At 45.0% G+C, this 19045-nt stretch overlaps 1 protein-coding gene across 3 annotated transcripts in view; it reads left to right on the forward strand.

Moving 5' to 3' along the window:
• TMEM106B (transmembrane protein 106B) overlaps positions 1-19045 on the forward strand; it is a 70791-nt gene that overhangs the window by 35937 nt on the left and 15809 nt on the right. For 2 of the 3 annotated variants that reach the window (XM_029588979.1, XM_029588976.1), the window contains exons 2-3: positions 1770-1994; positions 14095-14158. In XM_029588979.1, the coding sequence (XP_029444839.1) occupies positions 1775-1994; positions 14095-14158 (284 nt within the window). In that variant the 5' untranslated portion in view covers positions 1770-1774. Of the gene's footprint in view, positions 1-808; positions 870-1769; positions 1995-14094; positions 14159-19045 lie in introns of those variants that run through there. The other variant, XM_029588978.1, reaches the window with a different exon arrangement.

Here is a 19045-nt window from a genome sequence, read left to right on the forward strand (position 1 = left end):
GCAGTTACCGGTGCACTTGTGGAGGCTTAATCTGGTTTTGATTTTCTTAGTGGGCCCTACGTTTCGACCGATGCATAACCTTTCTTTGTGGTTATTGACCTTGAAAACTCTGTTTCTTGTGGCTATTTGTTCTGTGTGTAGAATATGAGTTGCAGGCCTTGTCTTGTCGGGAGCTGTTTCTTCGAGTGACCCCCAGGGGCGATACTGCTGTGTACTGTTTCTTCCTTTTTGCCAAAAGTTGTCTCAGATTTTTTCTTGAATCAGTCCATTTTCCTGCTGTCTCTGGATAGGGAGAGAGATGAGGAATAACGCCTCTTGCAACCCTTGTATGTTAAAAGATCATATCCTGAGGTTTCTAGAATTCTCAGGAAGATGGATTGCCTATTTGTCCTCCACGATGATGGTTAACAGGGCGAGCCAGCTTCGCAGGCTACAATAACTCACTGGATTAAGGAGGTAGTCACCGCCGCATACATGGATGCTGAACAGCTGTTACCTGGTCAAGTTAGGGCTCATTCCACTAGGGCTCAGGCAGCGTCTGGTGGAAGTTAGATTGTTGTCTCCTGTTGACTTTTTTGCCGAGTTGTGACGTCCTCCTTACACACCTTTTCCAGGTATTATCATCTGGATGTGCAGGCCCGGGAGGACGCATCCTTGCACATGCAGTTTTGACTGGACCGTGGGAATAGTTTAGGTACAACCCACTGGATTTGGATTCATCTGTCTGGATGCTAAGAAATGAGAAAGTATTGCTTACCTGATAATTTCCTTTACTTTAGATCAGACAGATGAATCCAGCTTCCTGCCCTTGGCTGCCGAATGATTGTGCTGTGGTCCTCCTGTGTGGCTACGTGTTCCAGGGATTACTGGTAAGTGTTAATCCAGTCCCTAGACTAGTGTTAAATTCTTTGTCTGAGCTCAGTGTTTCTGTTGAAATGGTTATCTGTTTATTAATCAGGTTTTTGTTAGTCTGTCCACAGTTGGCTTTTGAAGAGAATACTGGCAGGCTGATGTCACTGCGGGGGTATACATACTAGAGATGTGCATTTGTTTAAAACGAATTAGACAATATCAGTGAAATTGTCTAATTCGGCATGGTTCTGAAGCACTCTGAAACAAAGGAAATTTTTTTGAAATTTCAGAAAAATTTGTATTTCATGTTAGCGCGCACTATCATGAGATTCTGGAAGCACGAAAAAAAAATCTCAAACCGTGAAAACAATGAAATTACCCACTGGGCATACGAACCGAACAAAAAATACAAAACGATACACATCTCTAATAAATACTGTGATGTCAGCTTTGCTCTGATTCCATCTGCTGGTAGAGGTGCATAACCCTCTGGTTTTGGATTCAATTATCTGGCCTAAAAAAAGGGTGATTAGGTAAGTAGTAATTTCTCAATTCTAGGAGATTGGGAGGAGGGTGGGATGGTGGAGATGGCAAGAAGTTGGAAAGAAGGGACATAATGATGCCAGGGACTGGTTGGGGGGAGGGAAGGAAATGGTGTTCCTTGTCAAAGTGAACCCAGTGCTGTGTTCGCCATGTCTTAATATAGATTAGTAACCACTGTTAAAGGGAGTTTTATGCTGAGGTTAAATAGAGAGTATATATAGTAAAACGTATTAGAATGCAGTCTGATATATTGTTTTTAATTTGATACTTGAGTATGCTATGCTGCTCCTGTTGCAGTATCACCCTGTCATAAGAAAATCTCTAAAATGAGCAGTTGCATTCACTGACTCGTGTATTTTTTTCATATTATGCAGCAAACATGGGAAAATCCTTTTCTCACCTTTCACTTCGCACATCGAAGGATAAAAACTGTAATGGATGTACACCATCTGAGACCAATGACGGGAATAGGTTAATTCGCTCAGAATCTCAGGACGATGGGCGACACGGGGATGTATCTCAGTTTCCCTATGTGGAATTTACCGGAAGAGACAGTGTTACGTGTCCTACTTGCCAAGGAACAGGAAGAATTCCACGTGGTATGTCATTGGCAAAACATGTTTGTGCAGAATCTTATCTCAAGTTATTCCTCTTCCCCCTACCCCAAGATTTGACAAAATTTCCTAGTGTGTAGCAGATGGACTCAGAACCAATGGGTATAGTGTACTCCTGATAGCAGTTGGAGACGGATCAGATTTCAATCTGACGTCAGCTCTTCAGTATTTTCCGTCTCCATAGCAGTTCCGGACTCTATACACGCTCGCACAGCGTTAGAGCAATTTTACCAAAGAAACCCAAAACAAGAAGAAATCTTACCTCTACAGACGAGCCCCGCTCTCCTGCGGTGATACCCTTTGGGTCCCTCCCCCAGTTGAGAATTCCCGAGGTTATTTCTGCGATCCCTCTGAGGTAGGCCTCTGTCCGGCAGCCGACCCTCGGCGTGGACTTAGCCCCCAGCAACGGGTGAGGCTGAGAAGCAGCGGGTGCAACTTCGAGGGCGGCGGTGAAGGTATTTTCCCTCCCCCTGCAGGCCCGGAACGAGACCGGGAAACGCTGAGACAAGGTAAGAGAGAAAACTACTTAAAAGTCTCCGAAGTTCTAAGAGTCGCACAGGTCGTTGGCCGACGCCAGTGCCGCTGGGATGATCAGTCCTAGCGGGGCTAGGCCCCGGTCAGGTTCGAGGGTCCTCCCACGTGGAGACCCTCCTGGCAGCCATGTATCCCCTGGACCCTGCTGCCAAAGATCTCCTGGCATGTCCGAGAGTGGATGCCATGGTCTGCGCGGTCTCAAAGCGCACTACCATCCCAGTCGAGGGAGGACCAGCACTTAAGGATGCCCAAGACAGACGTCTGGCATCCATCCTCAAACAATTCTTTGACGTCTCCGCTATGTCCCTACAGATCGCGGCCTGCTGTGCCGTGGTGACACGCGCCTGCTTATCTCAGACCAGGAACAACACTCCCGGGGAAGCCCTGGAACCAGCAGTATCATTCCTCATGGATGCCACCTCTGATCTGGTGTGCACCGCGGCTAGAGGCGTGTCATCCGCCGTGGCGGCCAGAAGACAACTCTGGCTCCGAAGCTGGTCGGCTGACGTGTCGTCCAAAACGAGAACCATGAGGATGCCCTTCAAGGGAACACTCCTGTTCGGAAGCGAACTGGAGAAGCTAGCCAATAAATGGGGCGACTCCCCACTACTGCGGCTACCGAAGGACAGGAATAAGAGAAACCAGCAACCCTTCCCCCGAACCTTTAGGGGCACAGGATCAAAGCGCTTCAATCCATACAGAAGCACATATCAAGCGGCTCGTCCCGCAGACAGGAGCCAGTCCTTTCGGAACAAGCACAACAAAAAGCAAGCCGGCTTGGGTCCAGGCCCCAGCCACACCCCACAATGAAGATCAGCTGACCCGTCCAAGGGAAGAAGCCATAGTGGGCAGACTTGCCCTATCCTACCGTAGATGGGTCGAGATAACTTCGGACAAGTGGGTCCTAGCCATCATTCGAGAGGGATATTATCTGGATTTTCCACCACATCCCTCCGTACATGTTTGTGAAATCCCCCTGCCACTTCCCCTCCAAGAGGACGGCAGTGGAAACTACACTGACCAAATTTCTCACCTTAGAGGCCATAACACCGGTGCCCCCCGCAACAAATAAAATAGTCCCCAGTATTTATTGTCCCCAAGAAAGAGGGGACGTTCCGGCTCATCTTGGATCTCAAGTCTGTCAACCGCCACCTGAAGATTCCCCGCTTCCGCATGGAAATCCTCCGCTCTGTCATAAGGGCGATACAACCGGGAAAATTCCTTACATCCCTGGATCTGTTGGAAGCCTACCTGCACGTTCTGGTCCATCAAGAACATCAGCGCTTTCTGCGCTTCACGATCCTGGACCATCATTACCAGTTCCAGGCACTACCATTCGGGTTAGCCACAGCACCCCGGACGTTCACCAAAATCGTGGTGGTAGTGGCGGCAACACTGAGGAAGGAAGGAATCCTCGTACACTCATATCTGGACGATTGGCTGATCAGGGCAAAGTCCCCAGAGGAAAGTCACCAGGCAACCAATAGAGTCAAAACTCTACTAGAGAGCCTCGGGTGGGTGATCAACACAAACAAGAGCTGTCTGCAGCCCTCCCAATCGCTAGAATATCTGGCAGTTCGGTTCAACACCAAACAAGACAAGGTCATCCTGACACCGGCAAGGAGATCAAAACTGATGACCCAGTTGAGAACCATGTTGAGTGAGCTTCACCCCACAGCATGGGACTACCTCCAAGCCCTCGGCCTCATTGCATCCACGCAAGAAGTAGTGCCATGGGCAAGAGCTCACATGAGACCCCTACAGCGATTATCTACTGTCTCGATGGAGCCCGCTGTCCCAGAACTACACTGTTCGTCTCCAGCTCGAGAAATCTCAGCCACCGACATCGCAGGGAAAGACAACATCACTGCGGATTACCTCAGAAGGGAAAGTCTAGACCCAGGAGAATGGAGACTATCGACCACAACCTTCCAGTTGATAGTAAACCGTTGGGGAGTACCAACCATGGACCTCCTGGCAAACTGGTCCAACGCCCAAGTGCCAAGCTTCTTCAGCCGCAGACGAGAACCTCAGTCCCAGGGGATCGATGCCCTGGTACAGACCTGGCCACAGGAAACTCTACTGTATGCCTTTCCACTGTGGCCCCTTTTGGACGGAATCATCCGCAAGATAGAACACCACAAGGGGGCTAGTACTTCTAGTGGCCCCGGACTGGCCAAGAAGGCCATGGTACGCAGACATGCGAAGGCTACTGACAGAGAGCCCTCTCCCTCTACCTCCACACAGGGATCTGCTCCAACAAGGACCAATCCTCCATGAAGACCCAACTCTATTCTCTCTTACGTTCTGGCCATTGAGAGGACTCTCCTGAGGAAGAGCGGATATTCGGGGGCAGTAATCAACACCCTGCTCCGAGCACGCAAGTTCTTCACATCTTTACATACATAAGGATTTGGAGAGTATTCGAAGCCTGGTGTGAGGACCGCGACATCATCCCACGGTCAGTCAAAATTCCCACGATTTTGGAATTTCTGTAGAACGGCTTTCAGAAGGGGTTGTCTCTCAACTCCATCAAGGTACAGGTGGCCGCATTGTCATGCTACGGAACCAAGAGTGAGGGCGGCAGCCTAGCCTCTCATCCGGACGTCTCCCGCTTCCTGAAAGGAGTCAAGCAGATCCGACCACCCCTAAAGTGGCTGATGCCTCTATGGAACCTCAACATATTTCTAGACTTATCATCAGGAGAGTCCTTCAGGCCTCTCCGCAGCCTGTCCCTCCGACTACTAACATTGAAGACGGCCTTCCTGGTGGCAGTCTGTTCGGCCTGTCGTATCTCCGAGCTCCAAGCACTGTCCTTTCGGGGGCCGTTCCTCAGGCTCACTCCGGGAGCCATTCAGTTTCGCACGGTCCCATCTTTCCTCCCCAAAGTGGTTTCTCACTTCCATCTCAACCAAACCATCTCACTACCATCGCCAGATGAGCATAAGGACATGGAAGAATCTCTATGTCTGCGCCACCTCAACGTCAGCAGATTCCTAGTCCGATACCTGGAAAGATCAGAATCCGTACAAAAGACGGACCACCTATTCGTCCTTCACAGTGGGAAGAAACAAGGGGAAGCGGCCTCGCGGGCAACCATAGCCCGCTGGATCAAAGAAGTTATCAAGGCGGCCTACATAGAAGCAGGCAAGCCACCACCTTTACAAGTCAAGGCCCATTGCACTAGAGCCCAGGCTTTGTCCTGGGTGGAAACCAAGATGCTGTCACCCGCCGACATCTGTCGAGCGGCGACAATGGTCCTCCATCCACACCTTCTCTAGGTTCTACCGCCAAGATGTTCAGGCTCGAAAGGATGCAGCATTCGCAAGGGCAGTACTAAGTGGGCCACGGACAGCCTCCCACCCAGTTCGGGAGTAGCTTTTATACATCCCATTGGTTCTGAGTCCATCTGCTACATGCTAGGAAATGGAGAAATTACTTACCTGATAATTTCGTTTTCCTTAGTGTAGACAGATGGGACTCAGCATCGCACCCATGGCTGCTGTCAATCATGGAATTCAAGATACTCACGGGTAAGCCAAGCTTTCCTTCCAATTAGGACACCTGTCCTACCGGGTGTCGATGTTTCTCGGTTGAGGGCACTGGCGGTCTCCAGTTATAACCAACTCAACCAGTTCTAGTTAATCAAGTTAACCAAGTTATTCAGTCACACATATATCCACAGTTGCTTTTTGAGGCGAATACTGAAGAGCTGCACTTCCTGCAGGGATATTTGTACTAGGACTGACGTCAGATTGAAATCTGATCCGTCTCCACTGCTATCAGGAATACACTATACCCATTGGTTCTGAGTCCATCTGTCTACACTAAGGAAAACAAAATTATCAGGTAAGTAATTTCTCCATTGTCTGCTTCCAATTTTCCATGAATATTGAAATTGCAACATAATATTTTGACTTTTTTTATATTTTGAATTTGCTTTTAATTTTGAAAAAGTAAACGTTTTCTGACTATAGTGGGTTTTCATCGTCAACATAATGGTTTTCTCTAAAAACACGATATCTGTAGTATCCAGCTGATGACGTGTTCTAGGTTTTCACACTTGTGAACAAGGGATTTGCATGAAAATGATGCTAATGTTTTGAGTATTAGCCCTACAGCTCTTTAATATTTCAGTTATGTGCCTACATTAAATTGACCTAAGGTTATCCCAAGCTATGGTAACACATTGTGGATTATTAGGAGCTGTATCAAAGAGGCAGTTCTTGAATCACCAACAAGAAGACTAAAAAGGTGCTGGTGACTGCAGCACGACTTATTACTGGCTGCGGAATTTGATAAGATGACTCATATTCTGGCTTACTTACACTGCCTGCCAGTGGAGCTCTGGATCCAGTTTAAGGTTCTTTTAACTCAAGGGCTGGTTTAGCTGATATTTTTTATTTATTTAAAAAATGTATAAACCACATATGTTATATCCTGGGCCAACAATTATGGTCCTCCCAAGATCCATTTTGCCTGAGCCTTCTATGAAAAAGGTGTGCCTTGTAGAAACAAGAAAACGTGTCTTAGGTGTAAATCCCCTGTCCTTTGGAACAAACTCCCTCTGAAGGCCCATTATTGCACATGAGAAGTTTGGATTGGTATTTTTCCTAAGTTCACTATTTTGCACTTATCTATGTTTAAACTCATCTGACATTTCATTGCTCACTCATTCAGTTCTGAGAGGCACTTGGCAGCATTTCACCAGCTTTGGTTTAATGAAATATGGTGGATAATCGTCAAGACCAATTCATGTATTTTATTTTTATTTTCTTTCTTTCCAACCTTACAATCTAGTACTGCGTGTGGGTTGCAAAATAAAACAAACAAAATATACAAATATATTCATTACATAAAGCCAATACAACAAACCATACATAGACAACATTTATCAAATGATTGCTCTAATATAGTAACCTCCCCCCATTTAGCAAAGAAACTTTGAACATCTCATTTAACATATCAACTTCCATCATGACCAATCAAAAGTTTCATTAAATAGAAAGATTTTTACCAATTTTCTGAATTTTATGTAATCAGTAGGTATTTCTCTCAGAATGGCCCAGTATTGCAACAGTGATTCAAACAGATAATAGTGTGATTAAAAACAAAATAGAAAATGTTATGCATATCCGTAGTGTGACCATTTGTTAAATATTATGTGCTTTTCTGGTTATTTTTCATTGATTAAGAAGGCTGAATTAGCCATTACATGTGAGTAATGACATCTGGTGGCACCAAACGGACTTTTCTCTCCAAGCTACTTGAACTCTAATGAACATGCGCGGGAGTTATCTCGTGAGTCTCCTCTGTCATATTTTGTTTGAGTACAGCACAGACAAGACCTCTCTCCCCTATATTTTTTCTTTACAAATACAAAAAACTTATTTGATATATCTTTACTTCAGTTTGTTCTTCTAATATTTTCTCCTTGCCTCTGCAACACTTTGCAGTGCTACAAACAAAACAAACTTCTTAACAAAGGGTGGCCTTCTGTTCTACCATGTCCATGCAGAAGAAGAACCTGGTGAGAGAATAAAACACAATAGAAAACATAAGTTGCTATTTAACTTTTGCTTTGCTTTAGAAGCAAGAAGCAATTTGAACCAAACAAGTCAAGTGTCAGTTTTTCTTTTCTGACCCCCAGCAATGCAAAACTACAGCAAAATACTAACTTTTTTTTTTTTAGCATGTATCATTCTTTATAAGCAACATATACCAGACCTTGGCCTACCACAACAGGGGCCTATGAACATACCTCCCTCGGGAAGGACGACTGAGTTGAATTCTGCCATGAGCGCCCACCAGGCCTCGGCCCGATCCTGGTCCTGCGGACGCCCAGGGAGGAAGTAGAGGTGACGTTCGTCTGCCACGATTAATGTGGCCAGGAGCCAGATGTCACCCTCTGTGAAATTTGGCAGCCTCCCACGCGGCATCTTCCGATAGCTGGAAAGCAATAACAAAATGGCCGTCTGGGCGTGGCCGCAGGGGATGGCGTTCCACGTGCAAACGTCCTTCTCCCGGCGTCCGTATAGGAGTTCATGTCTCCGATGCACCCACGGAGCTGCAGGGACGCCTAATTCTAGATGTTGGAGGAAGGCCTGCCGCGACTTCCTTCGACCGGCGTCCGTTCAGGCGTTCATGCCTCCGATGCACCTGCGGAGCCGCAGGGATGCCTAATTCTAGATGTTGGAGGAAGGCCTGCCGCGGCTTCCTTTCCCTGGCGCCGTACAGGCATCCGTGTCTCCGCTTGTTACAGGAGCATCATGGACGCCCAAATAACATAACGTAAGAACCTATAATACAAGGAAAGATAGCTATTTATTGAGGATAAAATCGGTAGACACAGTTTATTGATTTTATACTTCAAGAACTATAAATGAAGCCATGCAAAACACAGAGAAGACAAGGAAAAATTCACAAAAGTTTTTATTTGGTTCACTATTTGTAATTTTAAATCAACTTTTCTGCTTGCTGGGAAATTGTTTGATGGAGGGATCAGCTTGCTGGGAAACGTTCTGATGGATGGATCAGGTTGCTTTTAAAATTGTTAGATGGATGGATCACAGCTCCTGAAAGAAAAACACAAGATTAAACATACTGTACAGGCATTAAAAGGATTAATATCTCAAGTTTAGCAGAGCTTATGTACTACAATAAAAGCACCACATCAGTATGCATAAATGAATGTATAACAGTTAAGAACTTACAAGAGAAATAAGTTTCGATGATCCTTCGTCGGACATCATGCCCCCGTGCAGTGTTGTCCGCCTCAGTTGCCGGTTCCACAGGCAGATCAGGCAGTAAGTTTTCTGCTACCTCTACATCCACACCAAATCGCTGACAAATGTGTAGCATGCAGCAGGCAACAATTATGTTCACCACCTTTTCTGCACTGTACTGCAGGGCTCCCCCAGAGCGATCCTGACATTGGAAATGTCCTTTCAGAACTCCAAAAGTCCGCTCGATGATGTTTCTGGTGCTGCCATGAGCCTCATTGTAGCCTCATTTTCGGCTGCAGTGCGTGGAGACTGGAGTGGAGTTGGCTATGGCTGTAAGCCCTGCCATCACCTATAGGGGGAATAATCAGGAATGCATCAAAAACAACTTCACAGCGCTTAACATCATAAACACAATTGTATACCTAACATCCCAGACCTGTACACATGACATAGAATCACAGGCCGTAGCCGATGTCACTTGCCAAGTAGCCAGCCTTCACCGTACTTCCCCTTTGGGAAATGGGTCCCCAGAGATGAATGTGCCAGAATGTAGGCGTCAAGACAGCTCCCAGGAAACTTCGCTACAACATTTAGAATTCGAAGGTGTACATTTCAAATGACTTGAACATTCATTGAATGGAAGTGCTTGCGATTCCAGAACGAACTCTTCCTCCGACCTGGGGGTAAACGCAATATGGGTGCAGTCTATAGCACCCAACACGTTCGGCATCCCTGCAATACCCATGAACCCACTGCGATCTATTGCAGCTCCACTGGATCTGTAGGATACACGATGTACTTCCTCATCCACTTCATCATGGCCTTCAAGACCTGTGCCAGATGCTGTGAGAAGGAGGCCTGTGTCATACCTGCAATGACACTGATAGGGGTTTGAAAACTTCCGGTACCAAAAAAATTTAAGGCACCAAGTTTAGTCAACCCTGGCACAGCATGGTGGCAATTGGCCAGGGGCTCAAGGTCACAGCGCAGATCTTCATAGAGGAACAGGATTGCCCGTGTGCTCAGCCGGTAGGTTCGGACTACATCTTGCTCGGACATGCCAAAGAGAGTTGTCCGTGGGCGAATGATACGTCCAGGTCTGCCGATGAAAGGAGCAGCTACAAAAGTAAAAAGTGTGCAAGAGGCGTGGTCATTTAAAAAAAAACAAAAAACCATTCTAGAAGCACAGTCCAAACTTAGATTGTAAGCCCTCTGGGGATAGGAAAATACCTACAGTACCTGAATGTAAACCAATGTGATATGTCAAATCGAATGTTGGTATATAAAAATAAATAAATAAAATAAATTAAGAAAGGTGGAAAGAAGGCAAAACGATTACCGGCAAGGTTAAAAGGGGAGGTGAAAGAAGCTATTTTAGCCAAAAGATCTTCATTCAAAAATTGGAAGAAGGATCCAACAGAAGAAAATAGGATAATGCATAAACGTTGGCAAGTTAAATGTAAGACATTGATAAGACAGGCTAAGAAAGAATTTGAAAAGAAGTTGGCCGTAGAGGGAAAAACTCAGTGTAAACTTTTTAAAATATATCCGAAGCAGAAAGCCTGTGAGGGAGTCAGTTGGACCATTTGACGATCGAGGGATTAAAGGGGCACTTAGAGAAGATAAGACCATCGCGGAAAGATTAAATGATTTCTTTGCTTTGGTGTTTACCGAAGAGGATGTTGGGGAGGGACCCGTACTGGAGAAGGTTTTCATGGGTAATGATTCAGATGGACTGAATCAAATCACGGTGAACCTAGAAGATGTGGTAGACCTGATTGACAAACTGAAGAGTAGTAAATCACCTGGACCGGATGGTATACACCCTAGGGTTCTGAAGAAACTAAAAAATGAAATTTCAGACCTATTAGTAAAAATTTGTAACCTATCATTAAAATCATCCATTGTACCTGAATGGAGGATAGCAAATGTAACCCCAATATTTAAAAAGGGCTCCAGGGGCGATCCGGGAAATTACAGACCAGTTAGCCTGACTTCAGTGCCAGGAAAAATAGTGGAAAATGTTCTAGACATCAAAATCACAGAACATATAGAATGACATGGTTTAATGGAATAAAGTCAGCATGGCTTTACCCAAGGCAAGTCTTGCCTCACAAATCTGCTTCACTTTTTTGAAGGAGTTAATAAACGTGGATAAAGGTGAACCGGTAGATGTAGTATACTTGGATTTTCAGAATGCGTTTGACAAAGTTCCTCATGACAGGCTTCTAGGAAAAGTAAAAAGTCATGGGATAGGTGGCGATGCCCTTTCGTGGATTGCAAACTGGCTAAAAGACTGAAAACAGAGAGTAGGATTAAATGGACAATTTTCTCAGTGGAAGGGAGTGGGCAGTGGAGTGCCTCGGGGATCTGTATTGGGACCCCTACTTTTCAATATCTTTATAAATGATCTGGAAAGAAATATGATGTGAGGTAATCAAATTTTCAGATGATACAAAATTGTTCAGAGTAGTTAAATCACAAGCAGATTGTGATAAATTGCAGGAAGACCTTGTTAGACTGGAAAATTGGGTATCAAAATGGCAGATGAAATTTAATGTGGATAAGTGCAAGGTGATGCATATAGGGAAAAATAACCCATGCTATAGTTACACAATGTTAGGTTCTATATTAGGTGCTACAACCCAAGAAAGATATCTAGGCGTCATAGTGGATAACACATTGAAATCGTCGGTTCAGTGTGCTGCGGCAATCAAAAAAGCAAACAATGTTGGGAATTATTAGAAAGGGAATGGTGAATAAAACGGAAAATGTCATAATGCCTCTGTATCACTCCATAGTGAGACCGCACCTTGAATACTGTGTACAGTTCTGGTCGCCGCATCTCAAAAAAGATATAATTGCGATGGAGAAAGTACAGAGAAGGGCTACCAAAATAAGGGGAATGGAACAGTTCCCCTATGAGAAAAGACTAAAGAGGTTAGGACTTTTCAACTTGGAGAAGAGACTGCTGAGGGGGGATATGATAGAGGTGTTTAAAATCATGAGAGGTCTAGAATGGGTAGATGTGAATCGGTTATTTACTCTTTCAGATGATAGAAAGACTAGGGGGCACTCCATGAAGTTAGCATGTGGCACATTTAAAACTAATCGGAGAAAGTTCTTTTTTACTCAACGCACAATTAAACTCTGGAATATGTTGCCATAGGATGTGGTTTGTGCAGTTAGTATAGCTGTTTTAAAAAAGGATTGGATAAGTTCTTGGAGGAGAAGTCCATTACCTGCTAGTAATTAAGTTGACTTAGAAAATAGCCACTGCTATTACTAGCAACGGTAACATGGAATAGACTTAGTTTTTGGGTACTTGCCAGGTTCTTATGGCCTGGATTGGCCACTGTTGGAAACAGGTTGCTGGACTTGATGGACCCTTGGTCTGACCTAGTATGGCATGTTCTTATGATGGCCCGTCCTGGTCTACCGATGTCCCTGTCCTGTGCCAAAGCCAGCATGTAGTCCATGACGCTGTCCGTTGGATATTCACTGACTGTCAAGAGCACAGCACCACACTAACGCCAGGGTCAGGGTAGGTGGTAAAAATAGAGGGTAAAGTCGAGGAAAATGTGCAGGTTAAAGACATGCTATTTTGGGCACGTGTTACTGTATCGAGGGGAATAGCTAATCCGGTCATTAAATACCATTAACATACCATCTACATGCGGTGGGTGCTAATTGTAACGCGTCGTTTTCAGCACGCGCTAAGGACGCGTTAGAGTATATACTGAATCGCCTGTCCGTCCTACATGTCTAAAACACGCGTCTAATTCGCGTTCAAAAGCGCGCATGCCCGGCCGCGCTTTACTGTATTGGCCCATAAGTATATGCTCCATTGTAACTCTCAGCTTGGGACTCTCCACATGTACTGGCTAATTCAATCTGCTTATTGATGGAAAAAGCAACTTTGCTTATAGTAAATGGTATTTTCTGTATATAGCAGGAGAAATTAGCCAGGGAGTACCACACGTCTCCTTGGAGCGTGGACTACATAACTAGATTTAGCTCTGGTGTGGACTGAGGAGACTTGAGATAATGCACTCGTGGGAACGCCTGTGCATGCTCAGTAGAATCCAAAGCTCTACCAGACAAATCCATTCGGTGCCACCAGATGATATCACTCACATTATGCCTAATTCATCCTGCTGTTTATGGAAAACACCGTTTACAGTAAGCAAACTTTTGTTTATCTAATTTATATTTCAGATATACAAAAATAGGTGCTTAGTGGATTACCTGTTAAACTTATATAATAAAAGCAAATAACAAACTTGCTGTCCATGCATTACGCTTAGGAAAGGTTCAAAGGGAAAACTGGGAGAGGGTAGGACAAAGCTCCACCAGAACCATGAGACCTACAAAAGAAGACAGAGGGTGAAATGGGGGAGGCTGTGTGGGTCTGGAATTGGAAAGCCCAATGGTAGTTCTGCATAAATGCCAAATGAATTATGACATCCTGAGGGGTGACTTGAGTCCAAGAGCCAAAAGGCTGTACCCTGGAGGAACTAAAGGAGAAGCCTGGAGGTTGGGCCAAGCGGGCAGCCTATTTCTGAAAACTGAGCTGGAACCAGAAGGAGTTGAGGGAAGTGCCTAAGAACCAGGACTGAGGAATCCCAGAAAGCAGGAAACTGGGGCAAGCTGCTTAGTCCTTACTTAAGCAGAACCAAGCCACCTGAGGAGGGAACCGAAGTCCAGCTGTCATAAACAGATTTTACAGAACTTTCTGATAGTATTAAAATTCTGCTTAATATTGTTTTAACACTTGTATTCTAATCTGTATTATAGATTTAATTTTGAAATTACTTTGTTCGTAGGTCAGGAAAACCAACTGGTAGCACTGATTCCTTATAGTGATCAGAGGCTTAGGCCAAGAAGAACGTAAGTAATGACCAGATATTTTATAATTTATTTAATTTGACCGCTAATCGATCAGAGTTGTCAGTGGTTTACAGTATCAAAAAATTACATAAAACAAGTTTAGAATTAAAACAAACATTACATACCAATGGGAGCTCTAGCAATGAATGTTATTAGTCCCAAAGGCATGGGTTTAACATGAGATATTGCTGAATCTTATTAAAGAATGAGTCAGTTTGATGGGTATTTTTGAGCGCTATTTGCTTTCAGAAATACGCTTCAGGAATTTTTAGCTGGATAGAGTTGGACACATTAGAGGTTATGTTTTCGTTTCCCAGTATCATTGTATTAATGGAATCATTTACTTAAGATGAAACAAAATATCTCTTGTTTTAGAAGCCAATAGGGAGAAGAATATTTTGGAAATTGTTTTTCTCCGGCATACAGGGCTGAATAGGCCATGCAACATAAACGACAAGAGGCGGGTAGTGCCTTATACACTAACCAGTTTATTGAGGCATCTGATGAAGCGGACTATCCTCAAAAGCTTATGCCACAGTAAATTGGTTAATCTGTAAGGTCCATCCACCTCTCGTTTTTTGCTATACCAGACTGGCATGGCTATCCCTCTGAAGATTTCCATGACACACAGGAAATGTCATCTGATTTCACCAGACACTTTTCTCTCCTAGTTCATAGAACTTTTTCTCTACTGAGCATGCACAGAAGTTCTCATGCGTACACATGCATTGCCTTGTGAGCCACTCAGTCTATCTGGGGTCCTTTTTTTTTTTTTTTTTTTGTCCACGCTTCTGCATGGACACAAACACTTTGTCTCTCCCTTTCTCTTTGTCTCTCACTAATATGTTTGGTACTTCACAGTTTCTTCTTCTTTAAACTCACTTTGAGTTGCCTTGCTTCCTCTGCAACCCCTTAACATTTTTCAGTGGTACCAAAAAAATAAAATTTTAATTTAATGGACTAAGTATAAGGGATGTCTGGCTTCAAGAAGGCCATTTCCAGTGGCTTCGAGGATTGTGTTTGGCCAGAAGAAGTCCATCACCGATGGCCACAATATTTGCTTCTAGTGTCTGAGTTCAGACCATGACACAGCTAACTGCTATGACTGTAGTCGGATATCACCAATCTCAGGGCCTGGAAGATGGAAAATCTTTGTAGGTTGATGAAAAGCTAGAGTGATTCTTTTTCTTGAAGCCAGCCTCCTTGGGCTCCCTCTGTGCTGAGTTGAACAGGAATTCCCTGAGTAAAGCTCCTCCTCCTGTGATGCTGGTTCCTGGTTCCATTGCTCCACTGGGGTTGAGCAAGATCCTTCGCTGGCTCCGCTGGGCTCAATGCAATGAAACGTAGTACCATGCATAGGAGCCGGTGAAGCAGTTTGCACGATCAGTGCCAGCAAGGCTGAATTAGCCGTGACACATGAGTAATATTATCCGATGGTGTTGAGTGAGCCCATCTTTCTAGTTCAGTAAAGTTTTACTACTGAGTGTGCACTAGAGTTCTTACATGCACACCGCCTGATGAATATCTCAGCTTTTTTTTTTTTTACCTTCTCTCTCTTAGTTGTGTGTTTTTTGTTTTTTTTTTTTTTGTCTTTTCTGTTTTTAGCAGTTATTTCTGGTTTTCCTTTGTGCCTCGGCAGCTCCTCAACAGCACTTTTCAGTGTTACAAAAGAAAAAAAATTAAGTTGAAAAATCTGATTCCAAGAAATCCACACAGTGGCTTCAACGACTGCATTTGTGGCTGTAAGATGTCTGCCATGATATCTGCTACAAGTGCTCGGGACCTGCTAATGACTCTGCTAATTGCTATGATTGTGGGTGAATGTTGCCTAGATCCTAGAGGAACCAGGCAGTGAACATGGAGGAGCTCCACAGACCAGTTAGGAGATGGAGCCCTTCCTCTTTTCAGAGCAGGGCCTCCTCTGGTTCCCTCCATGCTGAGACAAGAAAAGGCTTCTCTGGCAGGTTTTCCCTACCTACAATACCAGTGTCAAACAAGGCATGGAAGCACCAGATGCAGGAGCTAGCTCGCTCCAGTATGCCTTCCCGAGCCTCGTCTCACTCTCTGAGCTCATTTATATCTGAGAAGAGGCAGGGGTATTGGGCCTAGTCGATACCAGTGGTGCAAAAATCATCTGCGCTGTTGACTCAACATTGATACTGTTGGCACAACAGTCTGCAGAGCTGCCAATATCATCTATGCCAGAAGTAACCCTAGCTCCGATAGGAATTCTTCTTATGTGCCCTCCTTGTTTTTGGCACATTTATCATCATCTTATCTCCTTTTTCCAGATCCGAGACTCTCCAGGCCTCCATTAGCATTATCTGCCCAGCCTAGATGTCTCCCACTCATTAGGAGACCCCAGATCATATCTGCTCCATCATGACTTTGGTGGTCTTCATGAGTCCCCTAATAATATAGGTTATCGAGCAGGAGATCTCTGCTTGGAGTCTGGTGCATGCTTCTCAAGGCCTCTATACTGGTCTCAGAGGAGGATGTCTCTTCTCCAAATCAGGCCCATAGAGCACAGCAGTCCATGGACCACATCACAGTCCTTGTGAAGACTTTCTTCTCCTGCTTGGCAGCCAGTGACAAGGACGACACTCTTCAGCCCCTCCTGTTCCCTCAAGGGAAATTCCTCCAACTTCTATGACATGGGAACTCCCATTAAAAATCTCAGCGGAGGAAGCTAGCTTACCCCCATTGGGGCAGACCATCCCTCTTAGTGAGGAGTCTAGCCAGCATTCAGAGGATGAAGCGCGGGGCTTGGCCAACTGGAACTGAGACAACTGAGGTGTCTGCCCTTCCCCCCATCTTCATAGTCATGGGTTAGCATTTGGTTTTTTGGAGGGTTCTGTGTGGATTTCCTCAGACCACTTAACAAAATGCTTTAGCATTCCTGCCTACCAGAAGTCCTCTCATTCTCCAGCCTTTTGGAAAAATTGGGTAAGGCCATTGGAGTCAGTGTCTGGAGGAATAAGGAAGATTTCAGCTTACTTCAGGTATTATAAACACAGTCTGAAATAGCATTGATCCCAGTTCATCAGATTGTATGAGATCTGCAAATCGGAATGTGGGATAATCCAGTCTTCTGCCCCCTGGTAGCCAGGAAATTGGATCTCAAATAGAGAATTCAGCAGGCTCCTAGTTTGGGCATAGTTTAGCTGCCCCACCAGTCAGTGATGAAGTCTGCTTTGAAGTGGGCTAAAAAGACCCAGATATTTTCCATTATACCACTAAGTACAGACCCTAGACTGATGGACAACTTTGGGGAAAAAAGTCTACCAGAGTTCGATGCTGAACACCCACATTGTGGCCCTCCAGCTTTATATGATGCAATACTTAGCTGACTGCATTGATAAGCCAAAGCTCCTTGTGGAGTCCCTGGACAGGTAATGCGAGGGATATCGCAGGCTCTCCTAGATGCTGAAGAGTGCAAGCACCATCTCATCCTGTCTATGTACGATTCCTTCAACAAGGTGGCAAGCTCCTATGCAGCAGCCATTGGGGAATGCCTAGTGGGCCTGGTTGAGAGCCAGCAGTCTACAGGACAGTCATTTTGGGGACAAAGTCAGAGAAACTGTCGCCCATATTAAGGAGAAGCATGCAGCCATACAATCCCTGTCAGTGAGGATTGTCCAGTCTTCCACCTTTAGGCAGCCTTACTTTGATTTTAAGTAGCCTTTTTTTCAGAGACTCTTCTGCCAGATTCAGAGATACCGCCCTACGCTTGTGCTGCCGCAGCAGCAACATCTGGCTAGAGGATACCCATGAGAGAAAGGTCAGCCTATAACATTGCAGTAGACTCAGCCTGACCTGGGACCTAGTTTTTGACGAGTCCCATTTCTCAGGATCCAACCCATCCAGTAGTGGGAAGGATCCAACTGTTTAAGGATGAGTGGAGTAAGATCAACAAGGACAGTTAGCTCCTCAAAATTGTGGAGTCTAATTACTGTTTGCACTTCGTCCTTGGATCCAAATTCATCACACTCGACTCAACTTTGTCTCGAGGTGGAGACGTTTCTCAGCCAGTGGGTGATAGATCCTGTCACTCCTGATGAATGTGGCAAGGGGGTTCTATTCCCACTATTTTCATATCCCTAGGAAGTCAAGAGGATTGAGACCCTTCCTGAATTTATGAAGACTGAACAAGGGAAGATTGCAGAAGCTGAAGATTAATGCCCTCTACGCCATCTTTCCGCTCATCCAAGTGAGAGATTGGATGTGCTGAATGGATCAAAAAAATGCATATGTTCACACCCCCCCCCCCCCCAATCCATCCTTGACACTAGAAATACCTTAGATTCACAGGAGAAAAATGACATTATCAATACAAGCTTCTACCCTTCAGCCTCTCTGTGACCTCTAGGGTCTTCCCAAAGTACCTGGCAGTAGTGGCAGCGCATCTTCGTCAGTAGGGAATATGCGTTTTTCCTTATCTTGATGACTGTCTAGTGATGAGGCCTTCAAGTAGGAGTACTAGATTCCTTGAGGAAGATGATTCAGGTCCTTCAGTCCCTAGACTTAAGTCTATTTCACCAAATTTAACCTCTCACCTACCCAGCGAATCAAGTTCATCTGGGCTTGGTTAAACTTGCTAGAGGAGAAAGCATTCCTCCCACTAGAAAGGGTAATCTGCCTTTGAGCTCTTCTCCAAGACTTGCTACAGTAAGATCAGGTCTTGGTGTTGACAGTTCTGGTGGTTCTTGGTCACGTGACAGTACACGTCGTCCCCCACGATGTGTCTGAACATGATAGCTCTTAAGTAGGGCCTCCAGTTCTCTGTGGGATCAGCTAAGTCAACCCAGTCACACTCCATAATGGTAAGTCCAGAGGTGAAGGTATCTTTTCATTGTTGGCGGGACCTTTTAGTGTTAAAAATGGGGG

Source organism: Rhinatrema bivittatum, chromosome 2, assembly GCF_901001135.1.
Source record: "Rhinatrema bivittatum chromosome 2, aRhiBiv1.1, whole genome shotgun sequence".
In the NCBI taxonomy this organism is placed as follows: Eukaryota; Metazoa; Chordata; class Amphibia; order Gymnophiona; family Rhinatrematidae; genus Rhinatrema; species Rhinatrema bivittatum.